The 20,615-nt window shown below is 40.7% G+C and overlaps 1 protein-coding gene across 1 annotated transcript in view; it reads left to right on the forward strand.

Annotated features, from left to right (window-relative positions):
* The window catches only part of LOC129677708 (vomeronasal type-2 receptor 116-like), a 32,366-nt gene extending 14,492 nt beyond the window's left edge, over positions 1–17,874 (forward strand). The window contains exons 4-6 of the mRNA XM_055608344.1: positions 5,108–5,335; positions 14,903–15,026; positions 16,970–17,874. Coding sequence (XP_055464319.1) covers positions 5,108–5,335; positions 14,903–15,026; positions 16,970–17,874 — 1,257 coding nt within the window. The remainder of the gene's footprint in view (positions 1–5,107; positions 5,336–14,902; positions 15,027–16,969) is intronic.
* Positions 17,875–20,615: the final 2,741 nt, after the last annotated feature.

Below are 20,615 nucleotides of genomic sequence, written 5' to 3' on the forward strand. Positions count from 1 at the left end.
ATCAACTTTATTAGATATTAGAATGGCCACTCCTGATTGTTTCTTGAATCCATTTGCTTAGAAAACTGTCTTCCAGCCCTTTACTTTCAGGTAATGTCTATCTTTGTGATTTAGGTGTGTTTCTTGTATGCAACAGATTGTTGGGTCTTGTTTACACATTCATTCTGTTAGTCTGTGTCTTTTTATTGGAGAATTGAGTCCATTGATGTTGAGGAAGATTAATGACCAGTGGCTGTTAGATCCTTTGATTTTGATGTTGGCTGTGATAGTGTGTTTGTGTGCTTGGCTGCTTTTTGTTTTGCTGTAGTGAGGTTATTTATTGCCTGTGATGTTTTGAAAGTAGTTAGTTTTCTTGGTTGTATTTTTCCTTCTAGTATCTTCCGTAACGCTGGATTTGTGTGTAGGTATTGTTAAAATTTATTTTTGTCATTGAATATCTTGTTTTCTCCATCTATGAGGACTGAGAGTTTTGCTGGGTACAAAACCTAGGCTTACATCTGTGTTCTCTTAGGGTCTGCATGATATCCATCCAGGCCCTTCTAGCTTTCATAGTTTCTGTTGAGAAGTCAGGTGTGATTCTGATGGGTTTGCCATTATATGTTACTTGGCCTTTTTCCCTTTCAGCTTTTAGTATTTTTTCTTTGTTCTGAATACTTACTGTTTTGATTATTATGTGACAGGAGGATTTTCTTTTCTGGTCTAATTTATTAGGTGTTCTGTAGGCCTTTTGTATTCTTATAGGCCTCCCCTTTAATTTGGGGAAATTTTCTTCAATGATTTTGTTGAAAATATTTTCTGGGCCTTGGAGGAGGGAATCTTATTTTTCCTCTATTCCTATTATTCTTAGATTTTGTCTTTTTATGTTGTCTTGGATTTCTTGGATGATTTGTGTCAGGAATTTTTTTAGATTTATTATTTTCTTTGACGGAGACATCAATTTCTTCCATTGTATCTTCCACACCTGAGATTCTTTCTTCCATCTCTTGTAGTCTGTTGGTTATGCTTACCTCTGTAGTTCTTGTTTTCTTCCCTAAGTTCTTTCTCTCCCCAATTTTCTCCATTTGTGTTTTCTTTAATTCTTCCAATTCTATCTTCAGATCTTGAACCATTTTGTTGATTTCCTTCACCTGCCTGACTGTATTTTCCTGTTTTTCTTCAATTCCTCCAGCTGTTTGTTTGAACATTCCTCTGTTTCTTTTATTTCTTTCAATGATTTAACCATTTCCTCTCTGAACGCCACATACTGTTTGGCTGCATCTTCCTGTATTTCTTTACAGATGACCATAATCTGTTTTATTATATCTTCCCCTAATTTTTTTTTTTTTTACTTCTTCTACCAACCTCTTCATAAGCATAGATGTAAGGTCATCTTCTTGAATTTCACTTATGTTAGGGTGTCCAGGGCTACTTGCCCCTGGATACCTGAGTTCTGGGAATGCCATATGGCTTTGCCTTTTGTGGGTTGTACTTTTATGGTGGCCTTTACCCATCTCTCTGTCTCAGGTGTTGTTTGTTAATTTCTGGTACCTGCTGGGTTCTGGGCCAGGGAGAATCCACTTGGCGGGGTTCTGAAGTTCTCCTCTGCTTTTTGGGTATGATCAACTGAATGGTGGTGCTTCTCAGGAATTGTCACAGTTCACTCCAGGTGTATGGACCTGTATGGTAACTGTGATGTTCAGGAAGGCTCTCCTCTCATCTGGAGAGGTCCTGGTGATGGCTGTCCTGCTGCTGGGTTTCTTGCTCTGAATTTAGTGAGCAGCAGCTGTTGCTCTTAAGAGGTAATTTTTGGGTACAGCTCTCTTGAAGAATCAGGGATTCCCACAGTTTTGTCAGTCTAGCTAGGGATAACTGATCCTTGGCACAGTATCTGAGGGCTGCTGTAATGGCTCTCTGGCTTTTGTAGGTCTTCTGATGCAGCGGTGTGCCCCATTGCCCTAGTGGTACTCAATAATGGTGAGTGAGCACAGCGCTCCTGCCTGCAGTAGAAGGCTAGAGCCTAGGGTCTGTGTGAATCCAAAAAGTCTTTTGGAGCTGGATGTCCTGAGCGTTGGACCTGATGATCCCCCCACTGTGGGGTTTCCTTCGGACAAGGACACTCAGTCTTTGCTTTGGGGACAGCCTTTATGTCTGGGATGGCGAGTAGAACCCGCAGGCACAGACTTACATGGCTCTGCTTTTCTGCCTTTTTGATGATTGGGTGCCTGGGCATCTGCCCAAACTGGGTAACTTTTCCGGAGACCTTTTCAGGGTGGTGGTATCGGCTGAGTGCTCTGAGATCAGACCAGCTGTTCCCCTCCCTGTGGGTTTGCACCTGACAGAGAGTCTTGGTCTCTGGTCCCCTGGGGCCCACAGTTCTATCTGAAGCACCAAATCAGGCACGCAGGCAGGACTCTGTGCTGGCACCTGGGTCCCCGGCTCTGGCTCTGGGCTGGCTCCGGGGACACCAGCGGAACCTGAGTCTTTTCCAGGGGATGTTTGGGTGACCTAAGGTCGGTCCCAATCGTTTCCTGCACCGCATGGTTATCTCTCAACTGGAAATTCCAGTTTCTGATGTTGTGGTGCACACAGTTCAGTCTGGGACAGTGATCAGAGCACTCTGGCATGTGGCTCTGGGCTGGCAATCAAGCACCTAGGATCTCTTCCTCGGTTTAGCTGCTTGAGTTAAAGCTGATTGAATCCCCCACCGTGGGGTATCCTCTCACCTGGGAAACACAATCACTTGTGTTTTATGGCCTCGAGTTCTGACTGCTGGTCACTGTGCCGATCCTGCTGTGCTGCTGGTCAGAATGAGAGTTGTCTCGGCGCTGCCATCTTGCTGAACCCCAAATTACAAGCTTTTGTCTTTTCATGTTTTCTTGAATTTCTTTGATGGTTTGTGTTGAGAATTTTTTAGATTTAACATTTTCTTTGACGTATACAATGGTATCTTCCATTGTATCTTCCACACTTGATTTTCTTTCTTCCATCTCTTGTAGTCTGTTGGTTATGCTTAGCTCTGTTGTTCCTGATTTCCTCTCAAGTTCTTCCTCTCCATGATTTCCTCCATTTGTGTTTTCTTTAATTGTTTCAATTCTCATCAGATCTTGAACCATTTTGTTGATATCCTTCAACTGTTTGACTGTATTTTCCTTCAATTCCTTCATCTGTATGTTTGAACATTGCTCTGTTTCTTTTATTTCTTTCAGTGATTTATTTATTTCCTCTCTGTAGGCCACAAACTGTTGCTACAAATCTTCCTGTATTTATTTACAGATGGCCAGACTCTGTTTGACTTTATCTTCCTCCATTTCTTTAAGGATGGCCCTAATCTGTTTTACTTTATCTTCCTCTATTTCTTCATGCATTTAATTTGTTTACTCCATTCTCCTCTTCATAAGCATAGATGTAAGGTCATCCTTCCAATTTCACTTGTTATAGGGTTTCCAGGGCTACTAGTCCCTGGATACCTGGGTTCTAGAGATGCCGTATTGCTTTGGTTTTTTTTTTTCTGACCTCTACCCATCTCTCTGTCTCAGGTTTTGGCTGTTAGTTTCTGGTGCCTGCTGGAATCCTGGTGTGGGGAGAAGACCCGTGGCAGGAATATGATTGTTCCCATAGAAGGTCTCCTCAGCTTTTTGGGTATGGTCACCAAATGGGTGGTGCTTCTCTGGAATTGCCACAGCTCACCTCAGGTGTATGAACCAGTCTTGAAACTGGTCATTGTTGGTCAAGGAGGCTGTCTTCTTACCAGAAAGAGTCCTGGAGGCAGTTTCCCTGCTGCTGGATTTCTTGCCCGAATTTAGTGAGCTGCTTCTCTTACATTGTGTTTGCTGGTCACAGCCTTCTTGAAGAAATAGGGAGCCACATGGTTTGATTAGTTTGGCTAGGGCAACAGGTTACCACTTGGAATAGTGTCTGGGAGCTGATCCCATGGATCCAACACTTAAGTAGGTCTCAGATTGGAACTCTGTGCCCCAGTTACCAAGTGGTAATCAGTTGCAGGTGAGTGCAGCACTCATGCCACTGTCAGGAGGCTAGAGTCTGGTTCCTGCAAGAACCTAGAAACTTTTCTGGAGCTGGGTGTCCTGAGGTGGGACCTGATATTTCCCCCACCATGATGTTTCCTCCCAATAGGGAGACCCAGTCTGTGTTGTTTTGAGATCCACAGTTCAGTCTGAGATGGTGAGTAGAGCACTCAGGCACCGGCAAGTCTCTCCACACTGGTGGGTTACTGGTGCCTGCAGTGACCCACAAACTTTTCCCGAGAAGTTTTGGTGGGGTGGGGAGTTTGGCAGAGCGCCCTGAATTCGGACATGATGTTTCTTTCACAATGGGGTTTTCTACTAACAGGGTAACACAGTCTCTGGTGCCCTGGGGCCCTAAATTCTGTCTAGACAATGAGTTGGATACGCAGGCAAGTCTCTGGGATGGCTGCTGAGCACCTGCCTGATCCAGGGATCTTTTCTAAAGATTGTATGGATGACCTGAGGTCAGTCTCTATAACTTCCTTCATATCAGAGTTATCTCTCAACTGGAAAGCCCTGTTTCTGGTGTTAGGGATTCCAAAGTTCAGCCTGGGATAGTGATCAGAGCACACAGGCATGTGGCTCTGGGCTGATAATCTAGCGCCTGCTGGGATCCAGGAACTCTTTCAGGGTTTATCTGGGTGACCTGAGAATGGACCCTATAACTTCCCACACTGTGGTGTTTCTTCTAACCTGGGAAACACAATTGCTGGTGTTTTAGGGCCCAGAGTTTACTGTGCTGGATGCTGTGCAGTTACTGCTGCCCTACTCCTCAGACACAGTGTCCTCTTGCTGCAGCCATCTTGGATCCCCTCTGTGTGTATGTTTCAGAGATGTCTCACTGTGTGTACATGTGTGAGTGTAGGGGTGTACATATTACATATCTATTTTTTTAGTGTCCATGTATTTTCATGTTTGTGCCTCTTTTTTCTTCTGAGAGAATTAAACTTATTTGAACACTATGATAATTTTATTTATCCATTTTCCTTCACTGCTATTTCTACACTGGACAACTTCAATAATGTTGCCATCAAGATGCAATCATAACATTTTCTGACTTTAGGTAAGCGTGTATGGATTATAAAATGTTCTCTGTCTTTCAGATGTATTCCATGCTGAAGAAAACCCTCTTCACTAATCCTGTTGGGGACACAGTGAATATGAACCAGAAAAAAAAATGTCAGGCAGAATATGATATTTTCTATATTTGGAATCTCCCATACGATCTTGAACTTAAGTGGAAGATTGGAAAGTTTAGCCCACATTTTCAACAGGGTCAGCAGCTCCGTTTATTAGAAGACATGCTAGAATGGACCACAGGAGGTAGACAGGTGGGTTTGACCTAACTATACTGATTTACATTACATAATAGCAAACACTGTTAAGTGGGTCCATTTTGGCTTTTTTGTGACTTAGTGACATTTTCATGTGAGGAAGCATTTACTAGCCTGTCTGATTATATTGCATTTTTTGATGTGACATTTTATTAATTCTTTGATTTCTGACATGCCTAAGTGTATTTTTACTATATCAAAACAGTGTTATTGTTTAAAATATGAGTATAAAACTAGTTGTGACCACTATTTAAGTGTATTTCCAGTAAAGTGAGCAACATTCTTATGGTACCATTGTGATTACTACACAGTGAGTTCCCTGTCTCCTGCTGGACATCTGACAAAGACACTGAAAAGAGAGAGGCTAATTTTAAGGAAGAAGTAAACATTTGCAAATATTTTTCAAATTTTTTTATTAATTTGTTTACTTTACATCCCCATAAAACCCTCCCTTTTCTCCTCTTCTCTCAGACCCTCCATCTCCCACACACTATAGGCAGTCTTACTGTCCTCTACATCTCCTCAGAAAAGGCTCAGAAAAAATGATGTCTTCAATAGATATCAACCCAATACATCAAGTTGCAATAGGACCAGTCACAACCTCCACAACCATATATATTCAAAGCATACCAACAAAGGCAAACGTATCTAAAGGCAGGCAACAGAGTCATACACAGTTCCTGCTCTTGCTTTTAAAAACCCCACTTAACTCTGTTGGTTTTCTTGTGGCATTCTTATCCCCTTGGGCCCTTCTATCCTCACTTCCACACCCACTCTTTCACAGGACTCCCTTAGCTTAGCATAATACATGGTTGTGAGTCTCAGCATTTGATTCAATAGGCTGCTGGGTGGATCCTCTCAGAGGACAGTTATGCTAGCTCCTGCCTGTAAGCATAGCAGAGTATCCGTAATGGTGTCAGAGGTTGGTGCTCTCCCATGTGGTGAGTCTCTGTTTGTGCCAGGCTTTAGTTGGACATTCTCAGGGACTCTACTCTAGAGAACTTGTAGGCAGGGTCAATTTTAGGTTGAAGGTATTCTAGGTGGATAGTGTTGACCTCCTTGCCACAGGAAGACCAATAGGGTCAATAACCTAGACCAATGGGGAATACAGAGAAGGAAGCACCATCCCAAGAGCAGAGCAGGCATGCACTGGAAACAGATCCACTACACATTTGTACCCAGTGGGCTGTTTGATCTTCATGTGGATTCCCTTTTAAGTTGAGAGGGTGCTCTCTATCACATGGACTCTGTTGCCTGCTTGTGATCACTTCCCCCTATCAGGGCTGCCTACTCTGGCCTCAGTGGATGAAGATGAGCTTAGTCCTAATCAGGCTTGATGGGCTGGGGTGGGTTCCTCTTTTCTGAGATGAGGAGGGATGGGGAGAGGAACAAAGGGAGGGATCAGGATGAGAGAATGGTGGCTATGACTGGGGTATAAAGTAAATATATAAGTTAAAAACAAAATTTTAAAAATCACAAAAATGTCCCACATGAATAGCAAGCTGCATTAATGTTATGTATGTGCAGATAGCCAAGGTCCATCCCATGTATTCTCTCTTTTTCTTGGTTTAGTCTCTGTGTGACACTATGGACACCTGTTAGTTGATTCTGTGTGTTTTCTTGTGGTGTCCTTAACTGCTCTAGCTCCTTCATTCTCCCCCACACTTCTAGAATATTTTGTAAACTCTGCCCAATGTTTGGCTGTGGGTCTCTCTTTTTGTTTCTGTTAGTTGCCTGATGAAACCTCCCAGATGACAGCATGTCAGGCACCTTTCAGGAAGTATACCAGAATAGGATTAAGAGTATCAGGGGTGGCTTCTCTCTCATGGAATGTGCCTCAAGCTGGGCCAGTCATTTGTTGGTCATTCCTTCAATCTCTACTACATTGTTACTGCTGCACATCTTGTTTGCAGGAAAATTTGTTGGTCTAAGGTTTTGTGCTGGACTGGTGTCATAACCTCCATTAGATGGATTTCTAGCCACAGGTGATGGCAACATAAGCTTCCATGCCCTCTATTGCTAAGAGTCCCAACCAGGGTCACCCTCATAGATTCCCAGGAGCCTCCACTGTCCTAAATTTCTAGTTCTTCTTAAAGATGCCACCCCACTGATTGCAGTTCTGTCTACCTGTGCCCCCTCCCTCTGGCCCTCAAAATTGCTCCTGCTCCTTTTCTTATTCCCTCACTCTCATTTTGTTTCCTCTCTTCATCCAAGGCCAATGTCCATGCTATTTCTGTTTCCTAGTGAGATTCAAGAATCCCTTCTCCCTTGATCCTTCCTTGATTCTTAGCTTCTTTGGGTCTGTGGATTTTAACATGGTTATTATTCACTTTACTGCTACTATCAACTTATAGGTAAGCACATATCATGTTTGTTTCCCTGTCTTGGTTACAACATTTAGAATGATCTTTTCTAATAATAATAATAAAATAAAGCAACTATCAATTGATTTCGATATTTGAAAAATGAAAATAAAATAAATAATACTTAAAAAAATTAAGTGCATTTTGAAGGAAACTGCCATTATGAGTTTTCACATAAGTATAAAAACTCTTTGTAAAAGCTTGAATCCCATTCCTCTCTGATATATATTGTTTCTAATTAATACATTAGTTTCATGTAAATATGTTTAAGGCTATACAAGTTGTTTGATGTTCTGAAAACATTATGCTTGACTTTTCAATTGTGTGTCTAGGAATCTTTATGTCTTTATTAAAAGAGTCATCATTTAAAGTAAAGAACAATCTTTTCTGGTTACATCAATTTGCCTGCAAATTTCATAATGTCATTGTCTTAATCCACTTTTCTATTGAGGGACTTCTTAAGTTGTTTCTTGTATCTAGCTAGTACAAATAAAGCTTCTATGAAGAAAGCTGAATAAGTGTCCTTGTGATATTGTGGAATATCTTTTGGATATATGCCCAGGCATGGTACAGAAGGGTCTTGAGGTAGAGCTATTTCTGATTTTATGAGAAATTAGCAAATTGATTTCCAAAGTGGTTGTAAAAGTTTGTACTCTCAAGAGCAATGGAAGAGTGTTCCCCTTGATCTACATCTTTTCCAGCATGTGCTGTCACTAATGATCTTAGCCATTCTGACAGGTATAAGATGAAATCAGAGTCATTTGGATTTGTATTTCCCTCTTGGCTAAATATGCTGAACGTTTCTTATTTGCTTCTCACACATTAGAGATTTCTCAGTTTAGAATTGTCTGTTTAACTCTATGTACATTTTTAATGAAGTTATGTGGTTTGTTGGTGTCTAGTTTCTTGAGTGATTTCTATATTTTGGATATTAGACCTCTGTTGGATGTAGGGTTAGTGAAAATCTTTTATCATTCTCTAAGCTACCATTTTATCCTTTTCATGGTATCCTTCATCTTATGTAAGCATTTAGGTCCCATTTATCATTTGTTAATCTTAGTGCCCGAGCTGTTGGTATTTTATCACCCGTTCCAGGTCACTCCCTAATTTTTCTTCTACTTAGTGAATCTGGTTTTGTGTTGAAATCATTGATACAACTGGATCATTGAATTTTGTGCAGGGTGATAGGCATAGATCTGTTAGCTTTCTTCTTCATACAGACACCAAGGTAGCCCAGCACCATTTGTTGAAGATGCTTTCTATTATCCATTGTATGAATTTGGTTTCTTTGTAAAAAATCAAGTGTCTTTTGATATGCATATTTATTTTTGATTCTTGCATTTGATTTCATTGACAGACCTGTCTTTCTTTGTGATAATACCATGTGGTTTTTGTTACTATTTCTCTGTAGTACAGCTTGATATCAGGAATGGTGATATCTCCAGATGTTCTTGTATTGTTCAGGATTGTTTTTGCTATCCTGTTTTTTTTTTTAATTTTTCCATATAAAGTTGAGGGTTGCTCTTGCAAGGTTGGTGAAGAATTTTGTTGGAATTTTGATGGGAATTGCATTGAATCTGTATATTGCTTTTGGTAAGGTGGCCATTTTTACTATGTTTAATCTACTACAACATGAACATGGGAGATCTTTCCCTCTTCTGTTATTGTCTTCAGTTTCTTTCTACAAAGTCTTGAAGTTATTGTCGTACAAATTTTTCATTTGCCTGGTTGGAATCATACCAAGACATTTTATATAAATTTTAGCTATTGTGAAATGTGTTATTTTTCTAATTTCTTTATCAGCCTGTTTATTGCTTATATAAGGAAGGATTCCCACTATATTTTAGTTAAATTTGTGTCTAACCAAGGTGTCCGAAGGTGTTTATCAGCTGTTGAATTTCTCTGGTAGAATTTCATGGGTCACTTATGTAAACAATCATATCCTCCATGAATAGCCATAATTTGACTTCTTTCTTTCCAATTTGTATCCACTTGATGTCCTTTAGCTTTCTTATTAGTCTAGTTAGAACCTCAAGGACTATATTAAATATATACAGATAATGGGAAGCCTTCTCTTTGTCGGGGAAGCTTTCATGGTATTAGCCTGGTAGCCTGATGATGGACCTTCAACTATCACCGTGGATTCTCCTCTCACCTGAGAAACACAAATGTCATGGTTTTGGGGTCCACAGTATAGCCTGCTGGTCACCCTGCTCCTCACTGCTGAGCTGCTGTTTAGATATCCTGGGTCGTTGGCAACACCATCTTGAATCTCCTTACCTTTTATGTTTCTTTTTTTAATATTAAATTTATTTTTTAATTTGGAAGTTTTTATATTAATTACAATTTATTTACTTTGCATCCCAGCTGTCCCCCTCTCTCATTCTTTCTCAATCTCAACCTCTTTCCCTCATCTCCTCCCATGACTTTCTCCAGGTCCACTGATAGGGAAGATCCTCCTCCCATTCCATATGACCTTAGCCTATCTGGTCCAATGAAGACTGGCTGCATTGTCTTCCTCTGTGGCCTGGGAAGGCTGCTCACCCCTCAGCGGGAGGTGATCAAGAGCCAGCCACTGAATTCATATCAGAGACATTCCCTGTTCCCCTTACTAGAGAATCCACTAGGACTCTGAGCTGCCATGGGTTACATTTGTGCAGGGGTTTTAGGTTATCTCCATGCATGGTCTTCCTTGGAGTATCAGTCTCAGAAAAGACCCCTAGGCCTAGATTTTTTGGTTCTGTTTCTCTCCTTGTGGTGCTCCAGTCTCCACTAGGTCTTTCTCTCTACCCCTTCTTTCATAAGATTTCCTGTACTCTGCCCACTTTGACTATGAGCCTCAGTATGTGCTTTGACACCCTGCTGGGTAGAGTCTTTCAGTGGCCCTCTGGGGTAGGCTCCTGTCTGTCTGTTCCCTATTTTCTCCCTCTTCCGATGTCCATCACATTTGCCTTTATGAATGAGGATTGAGCATCTTACTCGGAGACCTTCTACTAGCTTATCTCCTTTAAGTGTAGAGATTTTAGTATGTTTATCCTATGTTAAGTGTTGAATACACATGTATAAGAGTATTTGCTATGTTTGTTTTTCTGCTTCTAGGATGCCTCACTGAAGATGATCTTTTCTAGATCCCACCATTTGCCTGCAAATTTTATGATTTCCTTGTTTTTAATTGCTGAGTAGTATTCCATTGTTTAAATGTACCACAATTTCTGTATCTGTTCTTCAGTTGAGGGACATCTGGGTTGTTTCCAGGTTCTGGCTATTACAAATGAAGCTGCTATGAACATGGTTGAGCAAATGTCCTTATTGTGTCTTGTGCATATTTTGGATATATGCCTAGGAGTGGTATAGCTGGATCTTGAGGTTGCACTATTCCTAATTGTCTCAGAAAGCACCAGAGTGATTTCACAAGTGGTTGTACATGTTTACATTCCCACCAGCAGTGGAGGAGGGTTTCCCTTTCTCCACATACTCTCCAGCATGTGTTATCACTTGAGTTTTTGGTCTTATCCATTCTGATGGGTGAAATCTCAGGGTCGTTTTTTATTGAAAGTCTATTTTATTAGATATTAGAATGGCTACTCCAGCTTGCTTCCTGGATCCATTTGCTTGGAAATTATTTTTCCAACCCTTTACTCTGAGGAAATATCTATTTTTGTTTCTGAGGTATATTTTTCATATACATCAGAAGGATGGATCCTGTTTTCATATCCATTCTGTAGCCCTTTCCTTTTTACTGGGGAATTGAGCACTCTCATTCTTAGAGATATTAATCACCAATGATTTTTAATTGTGTTATTTTGATGATCATGGTAGTGTGTGTGGTTTTCTTTCTGTGTATAGTAATATGTGCTTCTCTTGTTTTGGTTTTGTTGATGTGTTATTTATTTCCCCTGGTTTCCTATGTGTAGTTAGCTTCCTTGGATTTGAGTTTTTCTTCTAATATCGTCTCGAAGGCTGGATTTGTATACATATATATTGTTCACATTTGTTTTGTTGTTGAATATCTGTTGTTATTAAGATTTTTTTTTCTGCGTGAGATTGTCTGGGCAGATATATGTTCTTTCTTAGACCCTATATGACATATGCCCAGGGCTTTCTGGCTTTTAGAGTCTCTGTTCAGAAGTTGGGTGTAATTCTGATAGGCCGGACTTTATAAGTTACTTAACTGTTTTCCCTTGCAGCTTTTAATATTCTTGTTTTTTCTGTACTTTTAGTGTTTTAATTATGTAATGGGATAATTTTGTAATCCAATAAATTTAGTGTTCTGCAAGTTTTCTGTATGTTTATAAGCATAAGTTTCTTTAGGTTAGGAAAATATTCTATGATTTTGTTGAAAAAAGTCCCTTGCTACTAGTAATGTCTTCTTCTATTTCTATTGCCTTATGCTTGCTCTTTTCATTGTGTTCCCGATTTCTTGGATGTCTTTGTCAGGAACTTCTCAGGTTTATCATTTTCTTTGATCAATTTATATGTTTCTTCTATTTTGTCTTCTAGTCTTAAGATTTTCTCTTCCACCTCTTTTATTGTGTTGGTGATACTTGCATCTGTAGTTCTAGTTTTCTTCCCTGGGTTTTCCATTTCCAGCATTATTTCAGTTTTTGTTTCTTTATTCCTTCTAATTCTATTTTCAGGTCTTGATTTATTGTATTCATTTCCTTCACCTGTTGTATTGTAGTTTTTTGTAGTTCTTTAAGGGATTTATTTATTTCCTCTTTAAATACTTTATCATCATTATGAGATTGAATTTAAGATCATCTTGCGCTTGAGCTGTGTGAAGATATCTAGGGATTATTGTAGTAGGATAGCTGAATGTGGGGGTGCCACGTTACCTTGACTCATTGATTGGGCACTTACGCTGGCTTTTTGCCCTCTCAATGTCATTGGTGCTGGCTGTATGTTCCTGGTGCTGGCAGGACTGAGCTTGAGGGCACATAGAGCTGTGGAACAATGGAACTTATAGACAATACACCGCTCACTGCTGCTTGGTGTACACCAGCTAAAACTGACATGCCAGGAGTTGTCTGGGATGGTCTAACCCATTGTTCTAGGGTCCCTGCAGGTCTCTGAAATGCAGAGACTTAGGCTGAAAATGAAGCCCAGGGAACAGAAGACAGCTGTCTGTTCGTGGCTCTGTACCCAGGAGAACCATGCAGGCCCGGGATTTATGGAGAGGATTCTAACCTGCATGTTTCTGGGGTCAGGCTGCCTTTGCCTCCTTATGGAAGGCAGGCAAAGCTGGAAAACGGAGCTCAAGTAATAAAGCACAGTGCACTGCTGGTGGCTATGGTCCTAATGTGACCCTCTAGGCAGGAAATTAGTAAGGAGAGGTTTAATCTCGATGTTCTTTGAGCCCAGCAGTCCTCCTCTGAAAAGGCAAGCAAAATCATGGGCCATAATGTGAAACTCAGGAGAACGCTTACATCTTACCTATGCTGGGGATGCCACAGGTGGGCCTTTGTGGCATTTTTTTTTTTTTATTTTTTATTTTTATTTTTTTACTATTAATTACACTTTATTCATTTTGTATTCCCCCATAAACCCCTCCCTCCTCCCCTCCCAACCCCACCCTCCCTCCCCCTACCTCATGCATGCCCCTCCCCAAGTACACTGATAGGGGAGGTCCTCTTCTCCTTCCTTCTGATCTTAGTCTATCAGATCACCTCAGGCGTGGCTGCATTGTCATCTTCTGTGGCCTGGTAAGGCTGCTCCCCCCTCAGGGGGAGGTGGTCAAAGAGCAGGCCAATCAGATTATGTCAGAGGCAGTCCCTCTTCACCCTTTACTATGTAACCCACTTGGACACTGAACTATCATGTGCTACATCTGTGCAGGGGTTCTAGGTTATCTCCATGAATAGTCCTTGGTTGGAGTATGAGTCTCTGGGAAGTTCCCTGTGTTCAAGTTTTCTGGTTCTGTTGCTCTCCTTGTGTGGTTCCCGTCCTCTCCAGCTCTTACTATTTCCCACTTCTTACATAAGATTCCATGCACTCTGCCCAACAGTTGGCCATAAGTCTCAGTGTCTGCTTTGATAGTCTGCAGGGTAGAGGCTTTCAGAGGCCCTCTGTGGCAGGCATTTTTATTTTTTAATATAATTTGTTACAATTTATTCACTTTGTATCCTAACTGTAGCCTGACCCTCATCCCCTCCCAATCCTCTCCTCCTTCCCTTCCTCATCTCCTCCCATGGCCCTTCTCAGTCCACCCTAGCCTATCAGGTCTCATCGGCATTGACTTCCTCTGTGGCCTGGCAAGGCTGTTCCCCACTCAGGGAGAGTTGATCAAAGAGCCAGCCACTGAGTTCATGTCAGAGACAGCCACTTTTCCCCTTACTAGAGAGCCCAGTAGGAGACTGAGCTGCCATGGACTACCTCTGTGCAGGGGTTCTAGGTTATTTCAATGAATGGACCTTTGTTGGAGTATCAGTCTCAGAAAAGACACCTAGGCCCAGATATTTAGGTTCTGTTGTTCCACTTGTGGAGCTCCAGAACCTTCCAAGTCTTTCTCTGAACTCTGCCCAAAGTTTGGCTATGAGTCTCACTATGTGCTTTAATACCCTACTAGATAGAGTCTTTCAGAGGGCCTTTGTGGTAGGCTCCTGATTTGTCCCTTGTTTCCACCTTCTTCCAATGTCTGTCCCAATGTCTGGGTTATGGGGGTGGAACTGGGAGCAGAGGAGGGAGGGGCCTTGGATCAGGCTGTAAAGTGATTAAAGAAATAAATAAATGAAACAAACATAGACCATGATGAAACACTGTTTACAGGCTTGCTCTGCAAGATTCCTCATACAACACTGCCTGAGACAGCACTGTCCACACTGACCTGAATAATCCTACATCAATTAGGAATTAATTAATAAACTCTTCACTGATGTGACAACAACCCATCAGTTACAGAGAAATTTGTTGCTTCATGGTCCTTATGCTTTTTTACTATACTTGGTGCCAAGTTGATGAAAATAACTAGAAAAGCCAGGTTATAAGTTCTGCGGTGCTTGCACAAAACAAAACACCAGTACTTCTCCATAATTTCATGGAGTTTGGAGACAACTCACATTTTCAGTAATCCACATCTATATATTCAAATAAGGTCAATTTGTGTATATAAAATAAGCTAATTGATATCTCAACATTCTGATATGTTATAGTTATGGAAGGAGTATGTTTAACTCTTGATGTCATCATGTGTCTATTTTTCCAGATGCCAGTCTCTGTTTGCAGTGCTGATTGTGGTCCTGGATTCAGAAAATTCTGGCAGCAAGGAATGCCACCCTGCTGTTTTGATTGCAGCCCCTGCCCAGAAAATGAAATCTCTAATGACACAAGTGAGTGTTTGATGCAAGATTAAACTTTCACATTGATCATAATTTTCCACACATAGTGTAATTCTGAAGGTGTCTAAAAGGCAACTGCATATAAAATATATCACTTTCCTAAGTTAGTCCTTATAAGAATATGATCATAAAAAGTCCTTGTAAGTAATTCCTTATGCCTTGACATATATATTTGAATTATTGTAGATTTATTTCAGAGAGCATTTTATCAAAAAGTTTTAATAATCACAATTGAGTGTTAAGAAATTGTATGCATTATTACTCTTAGTGATTTATCTCCTCTATTGCTACAATCAGATTGGATTTCATACATGATTCTTTATAAATATTTATTTTTCATTTTGCATACATAAGTAGATGTAAATGTGTGTGTGTGTGTGTGTGTGTGTGTGTGTGTGTGTGTGTGTGTGTATTTCATGCAGGAGCCCATGAAGAATGGAAGAGGGCATCAGATCTGCAAGACTCTGTCATGTTGATGCTGAGAATCAAATCCAAGTCCTCTATAAGATTAGTGAAGAGAACAAATAGTTACTTGTAAAATTAGCAGAAACTTCTAAGAATAAAAAGGAAGCTTCATTCAATTCTAGAGAGCTTTATTTCAGAGGGTTAATTTGATTTGAGTTCTAGAAATATAAAAATAAGTGTTGACAAAGAAAATCTGAGGAGTCCTCTATTCAATATCCTTATCTACTTCACCCAGCTAACAATGCCACAGTGTAAAAGATTCAAATGGGTTTGTACTCAAAGCAAGAAGTCACGGCCATTGAAATGGTATTGTCATGTACGCACCCATATTAGGCAAAGGATTATTTGTTTATAATTGGTTATTGCAATGGCCCAGATAGATTTTCACTTCTATTACATGTCATCCTGTAGAAGGACACAGGGGCATTCATGGCCAGTGAGAGGGCTCAACACTTAAAACCCTTTCTTTTAAAGCTGATGACCTGAGTTCATCACAAGGACCTACGTAGTGGGAGGAAGTACCCAGTTCCTTGTAGTTGTCTTCTGACATCCACGTACTCCTACATACAACAGATTAAAAAGTAATTAAACAAAGTGTAATGAAATTTTTAAATGTAAAAACAAATGAACATATTTATTTTTTGCAGGTTTTTTTGTTTTGTTTTGTTTTGTTTTTTTGCTAAGGGTTATTTATATAGTATTCTGCCTTCAGGTGCGACTGCAGGCCAGAAGCAAGCACCAAAGACAATGCTCTTAACCTCTGAGTCATCTCTCCAGCCCTATTTTTGCAGTTTTAAGCATTATTATTATATATTTTTCCTATAAATTAATATGTATTATTATATTTATTTATTATATTTATATAACTTTCACCTCTCACTCTCAGCCTCTCCTTCCCCAATCACTCTCAAATTTATTAGCTCTTTTGTTACTTTTACATGAAATCACATAAACACACACACACAACCTACTGATTCCATTTAATGTTGCTTCTATATCAATGTGTTTGAGCTGGAGAAATTGAACTAGAAAATGTATCGCAGGTCTTGTCTTAGCATAAGAAGTTTCCATTTCTCATGAAAATAGCATTCTTACAAGAGATAGACTTCAGGAGGCACTGAATCCATAGAATCTATTATTTTAAAATTTCACTGAATAATTTTAGCTTCTGTGAATTCACCTGTGTCAGCCATTTAATCATATCATCAAGAATGTAGTAAAACTTGTGTGTGTCCCTACAACATGATAAATTACCTCATCACACACAATTGAACAAAGATATGATTGTTTGATTTCATTCTCCAAAAAGATAATGAGAATTAGCAAATGAAAAAATTGCTCTGCAGTGTTGTCTTTCAATTACACCCTCAGCAACACAAGGCAGATATTTCACGGCTTCTCAATCAGACTTATTGAAAATGTCCTGTCAACACAATGCTCAAGGTGCACTAATCTCCATTCTCCATCAGATTTGGATCAGTGTGTGAAGTGTCCAGAGGACCGATATGCCAACCCAGAGCAGAACCAGTGCATTCAGAAAGCTGTGGTCTTTTTAGGCTATGAAGAACCCTTGGGTATGGCTCTGGCCATAATGTCCTTGTGCTTCTCTGTATTCACTGCTATAGTTCTTGGAGTCTTTGTGAAACACCATGCTACTCCCATTGTAAAGGTCAATAACCGCACTCTCAGCTACATCTTGCTCATCTCACTCATCTTTTGTTTCCTATGCTCCTTGCTCTTCATTGGCCATCCAAACTCAGTCACCTGCATCCTGCAGCAAATCACATTTGGAGTTGTATTCACTGTGGCTGTTTCCAGTGTGTTGGCCAAAACTATTACTGTGGTTCTGGCTTTCAAACTCACAGTACCTGAAAGAAAGATGAAGTACATCCTGGTTTCAGGGACACCTAACTACATCATTCCCATCTGTACTCTCATCCAAATGATTCTCTGTGCAATCTGGTTGGGAGTTGCTCCTCCCTCCATTGACATTGATGCACACTCTGAGCATGGCCGTATCATCATAGTGTGCAACAAGGGCTCAGTTATTGCATTCTACGGCGTCCTGGGATACCATGGCTCCCTTGCCTTAGGAACGTTCACTCTGGCTTTCTTGGCCAGGAAACTACCTGATACATTCAATGAATCCAAGTACTTGACATTCAGCATGCTGTTGTTCTGCACTGCGTGGGTCACCTTTCTCCCTGTATATCACAGCACCAAGGGAAAGGTCATGGTGACTGTAGAGATCTTCTCCATTTTGGCTTCCAGTGCAGGGCTGCTGGGATGCATCTTCATCCCCAAGTGCTATGTAATTTTGTTAAGACCAGAGAGAAATTCTTTTAAAAACTTAAGGAAGAAAACATCATCCTGAAATCACATTACATAATTATGACTGACAAATATAATGTTAATACAGAACCACTTATTAAGATACAGTGCAAGACATATGTGTTAGATAGTGACTTTTTTTTCTAGTGAGGATGCATAGCAGTGTCATGGATACTACTTTTCTGTACATTGTCTTCTATAATCATCTATACATCCACTTAGTTTTCAAGACCCAGCTCTTAAGCATTACGACATAGTGATAATGTTCTTTATTTTGCTGTTTAGTAAGAGATAAAAACGAATTCAGAAATTTTTTGGTATGTGTGCAAATTTGTCATGAATTAAGTGCTGAGAGAAATCATAGAACATTTGTGGGAAGAGTGAGTGAGCATTTGCAGATGAATGTGAAAACAATATTCCCTCTTTCAGGGGGAAGATTAGAGTATCCTGAAGCATCCTGGGAGGTGGAGGAATAAAACCTACTAAGTGGTGGGATGGCTTGTGAAAGATTAGAAACAGTATTGCAGAAGACAGACAGATGTCTCAGCAGTTAAGATCATGTGCTGCTTTTGCAGAGGACCTGTGTTCAGTATCCAGCCCCCACATCCTGTAATTAAGATTGTATTGTAACAATAGTACCAAGGAAAAGATGCCCTCTTCTGCTTTACAATAAATGCTCAAGGAAATACAAGCTCGGTGTTACAGATTACTTCAGTAAAAATATGAAGAGATTTTCTTAGTTATTTGGGGTATAAAATCAGTCAACAAAAAATTCAATAACTAAAGCTACAAATCCGTAGGAACCAAATGAAAAATTTTCAAAATTAATAGAAGGTATTACCTGGCTGAGGCCTAAATTGGATTGAGTACCTATGAGTTAAATTAATTGGTTTCAGATGCAAGATGGCTGCACCCAGAGGACACTGTGTCTGAGGAGCAGGACAGCAGTGTCAGCATAGCAACCAAGAGACTGAACTCTGGACCCTAAAACACCAGCCATTGTGTTTTCCAGGTGAGAGGAAAACTGGTGTGAGAATCAATTGGGTCCATTCTCAGGTCACCGAGTTAAACCCCGGAAGAGTTCCTGGTCCTGGCAGGCCCTCAGAAGCCAGCCCAGAGTCACATGCCTGTGTGCCCAGATCACCTTCCCAGGCCGAACTGTGGTCACCACAACAACAGAGACTGGGATTTCAGGTTGTAATAAAACCCTACAGTGAAGGAAGCAAATGGGATCGACCTCAGGTCACCCATTCAATCCAGGATGAGGTCTTGGTGACTGGCAGGTGCACAGCTGCCAGCCCTTAGCACATTACTCAACCACCAACTCAGATACCTGCTGTGTGACAGATTCATCATCCCAGACAGACCTGTGAGCCCCAGGGCACCAGAGACTGGGTTTCCCTGTTTGGAGAGAGAGCAGGTCTGACCTTAGAGCACTCAGCCAACCCCCCCCACCCCACACACAGACATGGAAAAGTTCTCAGGAAAAGTTCTTGGGTTCCTACAGGTGCCCAGTCACCAGCTTGGAGCCACCAGTAGTCTACACCTGTGTGCTCTACGCATCACCCCAGACAGACTGTGGACCCCAAAACACCACAGACTGGGTCTCCCTGTTGGAATGAAATGCCACAGTGGGGGGGAAACATCTGTTCTGACCCCAGGACACCCAGCCCTGGAAATGTTTCTGGGTCCCTGCAGGCTCTAGGCTCTAGCCTCCTACTGCAAACATGAGAGCTGTGCTTACCTGCCACTAATTACCGCTTGGGTGTTGGAGCACAGAGCTCCAATCTCAGACCTGCAGAAGCCTGGAATCCCTGAGATTAGCCTCCAGACACTGCTCCAAAGGGCAACCATTTATTCATAACTAAACTGACCAAACCACGTGACACCATGGAATAAAGCTGGCCCTCAGCAACAACAGAAATAGCAAAAAGCCTACACACACATGGAAACTGAACAACTTGCTACTAAATGACAGCTGGGTCAGGGAAGAAATAAAGAAATTAAAGTCTTCCTAGAATTGACTGAAAATGAAGGCACAAAATACCGAAACTTGTGGGAAACAATGAAAGCAGTGCTAAGAAGAAAGTTCATAGCACTAAGTGCCTTTCAAGAAGAAATTTGAGACAGCTCATTCAAGCAACTTAATGGCTCACCTAAAAACCCTAGAAAAAGAAGAAGCAGACAAACCAAAAAGGAATAGATGGCTGGAAATAATCAAACTCAGGGCTGAAATCAATCAATTAGAAACAAATAAAACAATTCAAAAACTCAATGAAACCAAGAGCTGGTTCTTTGAGAAAATCAACAAGATAGACAAACCCTTAGCCAAACTAACTAAAAGGCAGAGAGATAACATCCAAATCAACAAAATCAGAAATGAAAAGGGGGACATAACTATAGACACTGAGGAAATTCAAACAATCATTAGGACTTACTTCAAAGCCTATATGCCACAAAATTTGAAAATCTAAATGAAATGGACAATTTTTTGGATCGATTCCATTTACCAAAGCTGAATCACGACCAGGTAAATCAATTAAATAGTCCTATATCCCCTAAAGAAATAGAAGCAGTCATAAAAGTCTCCCATGCAAAAAAAAAAAAAAAAAAGGGCCAGGACCAGATGGTTTCAGCGCAGAATTCTACCAGACTTTCAAAGAAGGACTAACTCCAGTTCTCTTCAAACTATTCCACAAAATAGAAACAGAAGGAACACTACCAAATTCATTTTATGAAGCCACAGTCACCTTGGTACCTAAACCTCACAAAGAACCAACAATG

The sequence above is a fragment of the Psammomys obesus genome, unplaced genomic scaffold, assembly GCF_907164565.1.
Source record: "Psammomys obesus unplaced genomic scaffold, mPsaObe1.curated_primary_1811, whole genome shotgun sequence".
Lineage (NCBI taxonomy): Eukaryota > Metazoa > Chordata > Mammalia > Rodentia > Muridae > Psammomys > Psammomys obesus.